The following is a 13,965-nucleotide window of genomic DNA, read 5'->3' as shown; positions in this document are numbered from 1 at the left end:
GACCCGCTGCACCACGTCAAGTCCACCTACCCCTGGAGGGAGCCCAACCACTCACATGTTAGTACACAATTATATTTTTCCATCCTAAAACGTGGGAAACGTGCCAGCGACCACCTGAATTCGCCGAGGAAGCGATAGTCCATTTACATTCACATTGGCAGATGCGTTGCCTACCCTTAATCAACGGAAAAGAAGACACACATAAAGATAATATTTCCCCTTGCGCGTTTTCCACCGTCAAATCCACTTACCTTACCCATTCTTTCCGTGAAGGAAATTTGGTGGGAAAGGAAAGAGACTTATATTAAGCCTCCAGCACCACACTTACACACGGCTGTCTTCTGTGTGGTCGAGGTATTACACCAGGCAAACCAGCCCTGCACTGCGAAGATGATAAAACTGACTCTACCTCTGTTAAAATACCATTAAATAAGACAAATGTAATACCAGCAATCAAGATTTCACATACTGGTGAAGTGCGGTAGAGAATACGTAAGAAATTTCTATTAAAGTAATTCGTTATGTGAATGAAACACTTTTTTGTGGTTCCCTATTTTAATCGACTTCCAAAAGATTATCAATATGTCTTTATTTTTTGACCGACTTCCCAAAAGAAGGAGGTAATCAAGTCGTCTGTATGTTTTTTTTCTATGTTCCGTTCCTCTCTTGATTTTTGGTAGACGACTGCTTTTTGGTAGACGTCTTCTATTTTTAAATAGTAATTAACGATTATTCATCTTTTTATTGCAGACGCTGAGAGCGATTACAGTTGAGGAAATGAGTATTGAAGAAGCAAATCAAGAGGCGAATAGAAACAACAATCAAGATCCATTGGTAAGTTACTTCAACAAATATCCCATTTAAAACAAATCACAGTTTTATTCTATTCGATTGTCATGTTTGATTTTTTATTATTTTTTAAAATTTCCAGTTGAATATGTTAATGCGTCTGCAAGAAGCAGCCAACTACAGCGGTAACCAAAGCCAAGATTCGGACAACGCGAGCATGGACTCGAATCTCACACACGACAGCTCTATGGGCAACGAGCTTTAATTACTATTGTATTGAATAACGAATATAATATTCACTACTACACAAACTTATCTGGCCAGGTATAGTGGCGCTGTTATTAAAGGGTTCTAACAGACATTTAATTGGGCGTAGAAAATTCATATTGAAGATTCGACACATTTAATTTAGTTTTACTCTTGTCGACTAGGCCAGATAAGTTTGTAGAACTATACTCTTATATGACTGCTTATAAGTCCGTAGTGACAAACTGTTTGAGTATTGCTACCTAAAAAAATAATCCATCTTTTCAAATGATATAAGGTAGTTTATATAAATTTATTGTCACTAAAAACTATATAAAGCCAAATATTTGCCATATGTACGATATTTATATTTATTTTCTTTAAGAATTATCTAAGTTAAAATTGTTTTATATTTGCTTTACCGTTTATGCGTAGATAGGCACTTACCTAAATTACTGTCCTAGTAAAATTACTCTCTTCAGTTTTTGAATGATTACCTATAGTCACATAATGCTAATTTATCGTACTAAAGCAACACAATGGGCCTCTCTTAGTCATCATTGAACTACTCTAGATCGAATAGTAGAGAGAGGTCTGATTATTAATATAAAATTGTCCTGACCTTACGTCGCGCACAAAAATCTAAATAAAACACATATTTGTAAATGCCTATCTAATCTACACACGCTTTTTTACCAACCGAAAGGATTTTTCTCTGCATATTTGCGTCCTTCAGCAAATATTAAAAGCATGAGTTAGACCTTTCTGTATCTTAACCATTGATGTGATTTTTTTTAAGTCGATTTAATCAATGAATACGACCGATAGGGTGTTCTCTGTTGGACCTTCGGCCTATTGGTCAATCGGCACAATCGGATGTTTTTTATTGGGCGGATTTATCGATATTCCGATCGGCTCAACGGAAACACCCGAACGTTTTATAGAATTCACTACTGCAGTGCCTCGAGCGACATTTTACATTTTTGTAACGCCGACAGTATAGGACTGTTATTTATATGAAGCATCGCTTTTACTATTGTTATATTTTTTCAATGTTAGAATAAACCACGTTTGTATTAAGACAATGTATGTAAAAATATTATGAAAGTGTAATTTTTATACCATTTTCATATAAAACTCATGTACCTAATAAAAAATATTAAGATGTAAATAAAAATGTTTAATATAATTTCTTTTCTATGTGATTACACTAACCGCTAATAGCATAAACGGATTACTTTGTATAGTAACAGTGTTCGGTATGGATTGACTTGTGTGCATAACTGAAACGTGATATCTACAATCTGTGCTTTACAAATATTGTCAATAAACATTGATTACATTAACATGTCTTTTATTATTTCTCCCTTACATCCACTGCGATAAAAAAAACCATTGATATATACTGTATGATTATTAACGGACGAATCAACGGCTTTCTAGAGCCTCAATAGCTATTGCTTAAACGCAAAGTATGTTGCCCGATTACCTATAGTTTTTTGTAAAAAAAGTAAAAATTAAAATTTGCTAGTACGAACAAAATAATTTGTTTACAATGGTCACTTTTTTCTTGAACAAGCCTATTCATTGGGTTTTTGTACCGTTTTACCTTTTTTGAAATAACTCACACAAGAACAATATAAAGAAGAAATTCTTGAAGTAAAATTTCTTACTTTTACGATTTTTTTTTTACAAAAAAATAAATAACTTTTTAAACTACAAAAAATCAGGCAATACGTTGCGCTGAAACGACAATTATTTAGGTCCTCTGCCTCCACAAAGTTAATGAAAAGGAGACAAATCCTTGATGAGATATATCGAGTTTTTCATATCTGAAATCATATTTTAGAAGCACAGATTCTACAGGAATGTAGAGTGTAATAAAAAAAACCATTTAGTTCAATTCATTTATTTATTGCTTAATCAGTATTTAAAACTAACATCAGAATTACATATGACATTGAGAAAATTTTGGACGGCACAAGTCATTTGCTATAAAAGACTAGAATCAATATTGACTGAAATTTCTAAAAGGAACATCTGATTCTGTGACGCTGCTAAATAAGGCACAACCATATTTTGTTATTAAAAATTTTGGAACATATTGCTTATAAATACAATGTTATAAATAAAACTACAGACTAACAATTATATGCATATTGATTTGAAATCATCAGTAGGGCGGAATTTCCACTTAGCGGTCATCTACCGTATGACGTCGTTTGTTTTTCCACTAACGCATCCGTGACCTATAAAAATGATGTTCTCAAAGTAGGTTTAACTGCTAAGTGGAAATAGGCACTAATCTCAGGCAGTGTATTTCAATGTGTTATTCAACACAATATGGATTTATTAACATTATTAGTTAACTTTTCTGATTTCAAGCATCACAATAGTTAAAGGAACTGAACCATAAAAGGCTTATCTATGAATTCTAATCATTTAACAATATATGCCAATAATATAATTCATGCAAAAATTATAAATATAGTGTGTATAATTTTTTTAGTTTCCAATAGGCAGTAGTATAGGAATTATCAAAAACTGATATAGACAGAAATTTTTGATTGAACCTTTTATAGATAAAACCAACAAAAAGCATGCACATTTGATCGGACAAAACAGAGATAGCAACAATTTTTTGTCTCTAACTAAAAGAAATTTGATTTTAGTTCTAGTATACCACACAAAATCAAATATTATGCCTTATTTAGACATAAAACTTAGACCTCAGCAAATATACATAAGTAAATGCACTATATACAGTACATAGTAAATGCTGTTTATTACATACTATTAACAATCATTCATGCTCTATTCCCATACTATACATACATTTCAATATTTTCTAAGTTAACATGTTCACTGCGTAACAGGCCGATAGCGGCCTGATGCGGTACTTAATTTGCTGTGGACGAAGAAAACTATGTCCCTCTTGTTTACATTACATTACATAAAATGCATACATTGTTTCCAGAATTATCATAGCAATTTAATCTAACCTAGTGCTAGTGGGTCTAGAAAGACCTGCCACGCATTGGCGGAAATACCATTGGGGGCGCATTTTGGCCCGCCGCATCAGATTAAGAACTATGATTTTACTTGCCACAGTAAACATGTTAATAGTGTAAATTTTTAAGGTTTTATGTTTTAATAGTTTTATTAATATGATGAAAACAAATTTAAAATCCATGTACAAGTATTTTTCAACTTTACCATTTTACTAATTCAAAGTATAGATAAAAAATATCTTAAATGAAATAAACAATTTTAATATTACTATCTGTCAAAGTCACAAAAAGTTTGGGACTCTTAAATGACATACTCAGATATGTTAGTTATTAAATTACATAATACTCTAAATTAGCAAAACAAATTAAAACCAATCCTTTTAGTAAATCCCATAAGAGATGTTTTTGTGGCATCGGTCAAACTGTTTAGAGTATTTTATGACCACCAATCATATACAAAAATCAAGTATAGTTAATTAATTTATACAATAAATTTAGCCTATTAGTAACAATCAATTCCCAAGACCAATTCATAGAAGCTATTAGTCATTTAAAATATCTTAGCAGTTCAGTCACACTTTCACTTAAGGTTGTGTTCTTTGCAATGATTTGTTTGATGTTCAAAACTGCCAAGATATTTGACAATTATTATACATATTCTTAAGATAACTTATGATTTTTAAACTAATGATATGGCTATACATATCATTTGATAGAGTAGAATTTTTAACTCAATATAAAGTACAAATCCATCAATTCATAGATTCCTAAAATATAATATTTATCTCATATTCATTTAACAAACAAAATAACTTTTGTGTATTTAAAAGCTATGATGTATGGATGGATATTAAAAAAAATCAAAAGTTTACACAATACAGTATACAAGCACATGTATTGAGTTGAAATAAAATTTTATAAAATGTCTATTGTATAATTTCCGATATAATTAATTATAATAAAACCATAATAATCAGTTTACCTACACAAACCTACCCGGTCCAACTCCTAGGAATTTACAGTAAAATCTAATATCTGTAATTGCTTACATTCTTGCACTGGAAAAATACCAAAATCTTTACCCACAAAAAAATTTGCACAATTCACTTAAAAACCAAATTAAAAGCCAAGTCCCATAATTTTATGAATTATATCAATTAATACCATACCATAAACATAAATTAAAACATCACACTTTACAAATAAACATAGTACAAAGTTTCAAATAAATAAATTTAGGAATATATTGAGTATAAATATATGTTAGTACAAATTTTGCTTATACTCAGTTTATTCCTAAGTTTAACTTTATACTGTATTTCTTTGTAAGGCTGTAAATCAATAATACTTTAAACAATCACTATCTAATCACTATGAATGTCCAAACTAAGATTAGACAGGGATGGAATCGGGGATTCGGAAAAGTCACCAAAATCATCATCAAGTAATTTAATACTATCATGAAAACTTTTCTTTGAATAATTCGATATTGATTTAGATTTATTACTATATGTTGAATTTTTATCATTGTTTTTTTGTTGGGAAGAATTACTTTTGTCACTAAGAATATCTGCTACATCTGATGTTGAAATAGAATCTGGTGTTGTTATAGACTTCTGATCAAAGTTGTCTTGTATTTTTGGACTGAAATCAAGTGATTGATCATGTATTGAATCGGTTGATTTATCTTTACTTACATTTTCTTTTTTACCAGAAGCAGATGTAAAATCTAAACTATATTCTGTTAAATCTTTTCCTGAACTCTCTGATTTTGTTGATTCATTTTTATTGTTGTTATAATTACTAACATTTGTTGTTTTTGTTGAAGGTGTTTGTGTATCTAATTGTTTTTGTGTTGAATGTTTTCCAGTATGTACATCTGTCTTCTCTTCGGTGAAAGGCACTCCTGTTGTGTTGAATAGAATTTTGTCTAATGGACTTAGAGATTTGATTTCCACATATGATGTTGATTCACTATTACTTATATTTTTATTTGTTTCAGGACTTTGTATACTTATGGTAGTATTTTTTAAGTTAGAGTTATTATCAGGTATATTTGGATATGTAGTGTTGTGCGGACTTTGATTTGTAACTATATGCTCACTTGGTATATACTCTGAACTTGTTTTTCCCCGTGTGGAGTCACTTGAAGTATCCGTGTCTGAATTATCGAGCTGTAAACGAAGATGCAGCTTATTTTTTTCATCAGAAGAATTATCCGAGTTAGAATTACTCAAACTCGTAGTAGAGTCTTCATGAACTATATACGTGTTATTTTGCTCATCTTTAAAAGTGTTGTCACTTCTTTTAACGTGTCTCTCATTATGTCCAAAAGTTTTTGGCTGCTGTTGGAAAACATTTTTTATAAGAGTAACTAAAACAGGTTCTTTATTGTTGTTACGTTTTAGTTTCAATTTCTCAAGCAACAATTTAGTTCCCTCGTAAGAATACTCTTTTCCTTGACGCGATTCTGACATATAAACAAACAACGTGTTTTTGAGATTACAATACTCAAGAAATTCATGAATTAAGGAAAGACAGAATATACCTTCAGGTAACTTCAATATACTGTCTAAACTAACGTTTTGTTTGATATTTTCGCAGTCATCCTCAAAAACTAAGAAAATGTTTGCTCTCAGTAAAGCGCGTATTTTGGCAAGTGATCCGTTCTTCTCCAACGCTTCGACCACCAAGTCACGTAGTTCTGTATCTTCGGATTGAGCCATCGTTATACTGTTATTTCACGGCACTTTTCATTTAATTTAATGAAATGCTTTCTCAAACATAGTTTGTAAAGCTTCTTTACACTTGACAATCAAAAATAACAACAATACAACACATTAACACAATTGTAATCAAATATGTACACAATGTCAATATAAATACAAACAAATGTGCCAATTTTTGATCTATGGCATGGCAACGCGTGTTGATATACTCTATGGCCAAAAAAGATGCGTTCAAAATATTACCATGTTTATGGGTAATTTCTGGTAGGTTTTGAGTTAATTTTACAAATTAATAAGCAAATGGGTGATTAATTAATTTATTAAGCGAAAAATATCTTAACCGAATAATGCAAGTTACGGATTTTTTTCTGAAATAAAGGCGTGATAAACTCTATATATAATTTTACTTAAGTCATCAGACTTTCTAAACATAAATCTCATATGGCTTAAAATTAATGAACTTTAATTTATATCAGGATTATTCGCACTTACGGTTGAAATGAGCTCCGACTTTTATATACATAATATTAAGTCAATTTACACAGATTTAAAAAGTTATTAAATCCATTTTACAATTAATATAGACGAGTACACATTATTTTGTGCATTGAATAATACAAAAGGTCGTTTTTTTCTGTTCAAGGTTTTCCGTAAAATTAAAAAATTCAATAATTTCACTTACGAGTCAGGGATAAAGCAACATATACATTTAATATTATATGATTGTGAACGTGCTCGTTTACAAGGGGTGAAGGCTTGCGCCGGGAAAACGTAGGAAAATCAGGCAGTCGGGTCGAGCAAGCGGGAGAGATGGATGTGTAGTCCGCTGCGCTATATTTAACATTATAATGAAACTTTTAGTCTGTTTTTCATCCATATCTTGATTCACATTTGTTAAAGTTAATAATAAAACAGTGTTTATTAGTCCTACAATAGTTTTAAGGACAATTTTATTAAGTGCCAGTAAGGAGTGTTAAAATACTAGTGGCGGGAAACCGTTTTGATATCTCGCTTGACGTGTTGTGTCCTATGTGTACATAGAGCGAGAGGAGCCGTCTGCCCTAGAGGGCGGCCGACATGCTGGATTCGTCGTGAATCGATATTTTTGGACCGCTGTAGAGCAGTCACCATGAGGTCTCAGACTTAATTAAGGTACGCCAGGTGTTAATAATCTAGTATTCGTCAACGTATAGCTCTATCTACGTTATACGTCCTTTACCACCCGTCAAGCGTCAACATTTACGTCACTTCAGTATGCGAACTTGGTGTATGAGTATTTCGAAGATAGAAATTTAAATAAATTAAAAATTTTACAATAATTTAACTGAATATTTCCTTTACTTAAAACAGAAAACAACAGAAATTATACGATTCTCTAATAACAAAAGTATTGGTCTTCGATGAGCACGAGCTGAATTACGGATTTACTTATTAATGAGGGTTACCATTCGGCAGGTAAACGGTGAATTCGTAATATTGACCTATAGATTGATTCCGGCCACATTGAAAGGAAACGGAAAAAAGGACAGCTTCACTCATTATCACGTTCAAAGAAACCCTTTGCGGGAATGTTAGTTTTTACCGCAAAGGAAATTTCCTTTTAAGTTGTTTTATTTTGTAGCTCAAACTTATGCAAACCACGGTTTTTTTTATTTTTAAATAAAAGCATGGGAACAATTCATGGCAGAATTTTTACGCGAAAATTTGCCAAAAAATACAAAAGCCGAGACTTAGATCCGTATCTTTATCCACAACATTACTTAGCTTGTGAAAACCGTTAGTACAAAAAGACAAATAACATCCGCTGTTTGCATACTTATAGATATTTCTCCTAAACATCTAACTACATTTTACTCATAAAATGTTAATTTATCTAACAATTTTTTACATTAATTATTTTTCCTACGTCACTTCAACCTTAATTGGGTGTGAATTTAAAGTTCAAAAGCCCTTTTATTAATTAAGGATGCGTAGGCAAGTGGTACACCTTTAGCGTAAACCACTTAAAAAGCCGCACATACGTTGTGCACACCTTTTAACTTTGCCGAAATCACGTATTTTGTATGAAAAGTATGTTTCTATTTAATATCTACATCAACTATTAAGACTTAAAGATTTACATATACGTAATACGTAGGTATAGAATGGTTATCTGACGTTTAATGAAGATATGTAAAGATTAAAAATAAATACACAGATCTCTTGAAGCAGTTTTGTATCTGAACATTGAAAATACGAGAAGTCTCTTAGGAAAGCAAATCTATAATGATTCGTATCACTACTAATGACTGACTACAAAAGTGCAACTGTGTCTATGGATTTTTCATTATTCGTAAACCACAGACGTCCTACAATCCCAAGGACTTAAAAATTACAGGTTGTAGGAGAAATTTTTATTAATTTTTCTTGTCTGTTACGATACGATTATTTTTACTCATATTAAAATAAGAGAACTCATTTACCCGTAGGATATTAATATTAATCTCATAAATAAATATATCTTTTATTAATGTTAATATAAAATAGTAACTGCTTCTTGCTTCTGTATTGACCAGTTAATAATCCTTTAGCAACTAAAGCATTTACGTTTGAAAGTTTATCGGATTTTAACTAATACGAAAACAAATGAAAATAACCGAATAGTTTATTACACATAACAGGAACCATAAACAATGTTACGCTTCCATTGTTATTCGAATACTTTAGTTGTTTATAAGTCAAATAGTTAAAGAACAAACTCGTTGGCCAATCTGCTAAACAATAGTAACCCCTACAGCCAGATCCAACCATCAATTATGACATTAGCCGACATCCGAACGTCTTCGGATAGAAGAAAATACTATCGGAAACTGTATTTGTAGAACATATCGGTTTAATTATTGTAAATTATACGATTAATTTTAATTTACTACATAATTATTAAATAAAGTTAATACAGACGGGCATAAAATTACAAGACGTTGAGTAGCACTTAAGACATCGTCCGCGTGGAATTAAAAAAATAATAAAAAACCGGTAAAATAATTTTTAAAATCGGCCAAGTAGTTTTTGAGTTATCTATTGACATACAAAATACAAATCTTTCCTCTTTATAATGTTGGTAAAGATTTGTCGTAATCTTACTAAATCTTGACAGGTTATCAAAACGATAGAACATTCCTGACGGGTACTAATTTTGATCGTTTATTACAGTTTTCACAGTAGAAAGTGATATTGTATAATGAAGATACATGCAGAGAAAGGAAGAGAAGAAAAACAAATGCTTTATTCTCTCTCTCATACCTTTTATACCTTTTTTTAAGCTCGCTTTCACAATCCTTTATAATCCTAGATAAGTTGTTTGTGTCACAAGCTTAAAAATGGGACGGAAATTCGCTTAGCCCTTGTAAATCCACGTACTTAAAGTCATGTTCGGGAATTAAGCCCGCCTTTAAGAGAAGGTAATCGATTTTATTCGCTCCTTGAGTGATTTATTTGATAAATTAATATAATAAATTGAAAGAACAGAGTAAGAAAGAATAGAGTAAGAGAAATTCATTTTGTTGCATTATTGTTAAAATTATCGAATTGCATGGGACTAAATATACTTTGGTACTTTAACTGTACCAACGAATAAAAGAATTAAAACTCAAAACGAATTTAAATTAACTGTCTTAAAGTTAGTACTTGTCTTCAATGCATGTCAGGTGGATGTAAATTTTGTTGAAAGATCCCTCTTCAAATTGACTCCAGGCAGAATGTCTAGAAAGGACGTGAGCGTTTTGTCGATTCATATTGTCTTTGCTGATTTTAATCATTTCATAGGTTTTGTAGGGCCGTTTACTTTGTCATAATAAGACTAATGAATTATATAAGTTTATTTACATATATTATATTCCTATATGTAACTAACAATAAAAGAATGAATAAAACTTGTACGAATCATACGTAAAAGATTTCAAATGTTCTTTTTAGAGTCGGCGCCTTTGTGTCGTCAAAAAAATCTAAAATCAATAATCGGTCTCCATCTGAGGTCTACAATATAAATGGTACTCCAAAACGAGTGTGAGATAAAGACTCGTTAAAGTACTTGAGTCGTGTAAGCCGTCGGAGATAGGTCTGATAGCTTTTAGGGATGGAAAAAAATCGGGTCATTCTTTTCTTTAGAAAATACTTGTCTGAACATGCTTTAGTTGTACCGGAACTTTTTTGTGCGGCGACGCGACGCAATGGTTACTCTGGGACACAATAGCGCTGAGTGATGACAGGGAACTGATCAACGGACAAAAGTAACATCGCTCAACGAAAGATTCAATCGAGAAATTTCCTTTTTAGATTGTGTTTCGGTGTACTTTGGGTGATTGGCTTATCAAGGTGGAAAACATTAAATAGTAAATCTAATCTAGGAAGCGATTTATTTTGCAAAGATTATAGGCATTTGTTATTACAATATATGATTTGTATCTGAGTAATATTTTTAGTATTAGTTCTATCTAGGTCTATAAAATATAAACCATTAATTGTAGTAGAAAATAAGTTTCAACAAAATATCTCTCTAATTTTGCAAGCTGAATATAAAATATTTGATGATTCTGGTTTTGTTTCTAAACGTTACGAATGTTATAAAATTGATAAATTTGAATTCACGTGAAAATGAATAAATTATCAACAGTTGGAGTGGCGCTAATGTCAGAGTGCAGTATTACGTCATTGTTTTAAAATAAACATTTCAGAACTGGGTTAAGCTATTCTTGTAATGTAGACGTATGACAAATACGTTACATACTATGAATCTTATTACGTATTTAATGTAACTATTATTTTTGCATCAATTATGTGTTAAAAATAATCTATTTTTCATTGTTTTAAGAATATCTTTACACATAATCGGTTATGTCGTTATTTTCAATTAATTGCGGATTTTAGTTCGTTATTAATGAGCTAGTTTTTATAAAGAGGAAAATGGGACACGTTTCCCGTTTTTCAATGCACGAATCCTTTGTGTTCGCTGTGTCGTTTTCGTTCGTGTAGCATATAAATATTGCTACGCCGTAGACGATGTGCTACGAAATATAACATAAAGAACGCTCATTTATTTGAAAATTGGCTCTGTATGGATCACATGCTTGTTAAAGATTTATCGTGAGATATTTAACAATCCCCTTTATTGTTCGAAGCGTAACTGGCGTAATTCCATCAACCCTATGGTAGCAAATTATACCCGGAGATAAGATGCGCGCCCGTTGGTTTGTAAACGATCTCATAACAAAGTTTCTTTACGTCATAAACAGATGGGATCAACGTTTCAGTTAGATGAACGGTTAATTCTGCCTTGTACTTTTGATTTTATAAAGGAATTGCTGTTCCCGTGCCACTTCATCGGGATGAAATTATAAAAACTTACTTGTTTACATTTGACAAATTCTCAATTGTAGATGTCAAAATTCTTGATGTTGGCCGCTTGTAGTTGATGGTCCCTTTCCCACATGAAGATTTTTTTTTATTATTTTATTTACCCCCTTAGTTTAAAGCGTGACGTAAGTGTATGGCTTTTTAGTAAAAAAAAATTATTCAAAGATATGCTGTAATTGCTGACATCTTAGGCAAGTGAGGAGTGTGTGTTTACGATTTATTATAATAGTATAGATTACGGATTATAAACTTCGAATGCGTAACAAAGACAAAGAAACATGTTTCACAAATTTATTAATCGCCATATGTTCATGCAAATATACACATGAACTATTTAAGTACGCTTTAAAAAGAGGGTTTTCTTTTTTCGCAGAAGTTTTTCATTTGACAGCTGGCAATGAATGTACAGGGGGATACAAAAGCGTCGACTGACGACTTGCGGTACAGTCATCAACAAAAGTGAAAGTAACCAAACGCTTTGTTCTATATTTTTAGGGTTCGTAAAAGTTTGTGAAAAACGTGTGTATTTTTTTATTAAAGTGAGACTCTGTTTGTGTAATTGGGAACTTTAAAAAAATACTGCCTTTGTAGATATGAATACATGGCAGCGCTCTAATTAATAACATGTAAAAGCTAATTAATGTTATATTAAATACACTCGCTATTTAGTTTTTTATTCAACTAAGCTATTCTGTTAGATATCACTGTTTCTTTTTCTGTATCTTTTTTGATCAAAGTAATTTATTCTGCACATTCTGTCCTATGATAACAGACAAAGCTAACAGCGAGCCCCATCATGGATTCCTTAAACAATCTGTGCAAAATAAATTCAATTTCAAAGCTGTTTTTCGGCGATAGATTGAGGTTGAAAGTTAACCATCATTTAAAAACCCCTGCATAAAATTTTATTCCTTGTTTGATTAAAATTTACTGGATTTTTTTAAAGTATTTATTAATATAAACTTAGCTATGTTGATGGAACGTAGCGAAAGCTATCCTTTTCTTATTAGGAAAGGATGGGAAGAGAATGTGGAATACATTCGGACTGCGGCACGCACACTCTTTGGACGAGGCGCGAAATTGCTTCCAGTTCACGCCTGTCTTCTATGTGATCGTAGTATATCGGTGTGCAAGTCGGCCTATTTATTGTAGCTTCTACCACTGTTAGATTTTGTTCCAAAAAAGTAGCTTAAAATTATGTATGATTTAACTTTTATCAACAATAGTATTTTTATTTACAACCTAATTCCAGTTTGAATTTAAATTTGATCATTTTCTTTTATAGTATTTGGATAAACTCTAAAAAGGATTTCAAGCAATTGCAATCTTTACCAAGCACCCCTTCTGTGTAGTGGGGTGTATCTAGGTCGTGCTGGAAGAGCCCTCTTCCAATTGACTTTCGCAAGGATACCCAGCGCGGCACGTGACACTTTTGTCGAATGACGTTACTTCAGCTAATTCTGCAATATTGCCGTCTTGTATTGCACTGCATAAAGTCGTCTAGACTATTTGTTACCATTTCATTACTATACTATACTATATATTGAGAGTAAATTTATTATTACTTATATTAGATTAAAAGACTGAAAACGAGACAGAATATGAATGAAAAACTTACTAACATATAAGCTTTACAATTTTTTTAGTTATATTACTAACATTATTTTATTTTTTAGACCATCTTACTAATGTTATAAATGCGAAAGTTTGGATGGATGGATGTTTGTTAGGGTTTGTAGCCCAAATGGCTAAACTCATCTTGATGAAATTAGGCATAGACGTTCGGAAGAACTCATAGG

General features: G+C 31.6%; 2 protein-coding genes across 2 annotated transcripts in view; one reads left to right on the top strand and one right to left on the bottom strand.

The window, feature by feature from the left end:
- LOC106107814 (protein sickie-like) overlaps nucleotides 1-2,381 on the top strand; it is a gene marked incomplete at its 5' end in the record, with an annotated part of 42,293 nt that extends 39,912 nt beyond the window's left edge. Inside the window, 3 exons of the mRNA XM_013288817.1 lie at nucleotides 1-57; nucleotides 751-834; nucleotides 932-2,381. Of these exons, the coding sequence (XP_013144271.1) occupies nucleotides 1-57; nucleotides 751-834; nucleotides 932-1,054 (264 nt within the window). The remainder of the gene's footprint in view (nucleotides 58-750; nucleotides 835-931) is intronic.
- Nucleotides 2,382-5,327: 2,946 nt separating this feature from the next.
- On the bottom strand, nucleotides 5,328-6,924 carry LOC106107867 (FGFR1 oncogene partner-like). The gene has a single exon (XM_013288874.1). It carries the CDS (start codon nucleotides 6,770-6,772, stop codon nucleotides 5,411-5,413), a length of 1,362 nt encoding a protein of 453 aa, XP_013144328.1. The 5' UTR covers nucleotides 6,773-6,924; the 3' UTR covers nucleotides 5,328-5,410.
- Between the last annotated feature and the right edge of the window lie 7,041 nt (nucleotides 6,925-13,965).

The sequence above is a fragment of the Papilio polytes genome, unplaced genomic scaffold, assembly GCF_000836215.1.
Source record: "Papilio polytes unplaced genomic scaffold, Ppol_1.0 DF821845.1, whole genome shotgun sequence".
Taxonomy (NCBI): domain Eukaryota; kingdom Metazoa; phylum Arthropoda; class Insecta; order Lepidoptera; family Papilionidae; genus Papilio; species Papilio polytes.
Note: the sequence above shows the minus strand (reverse complement) of the source record. Positions and strands in the feature narration are given on the sequence as shown.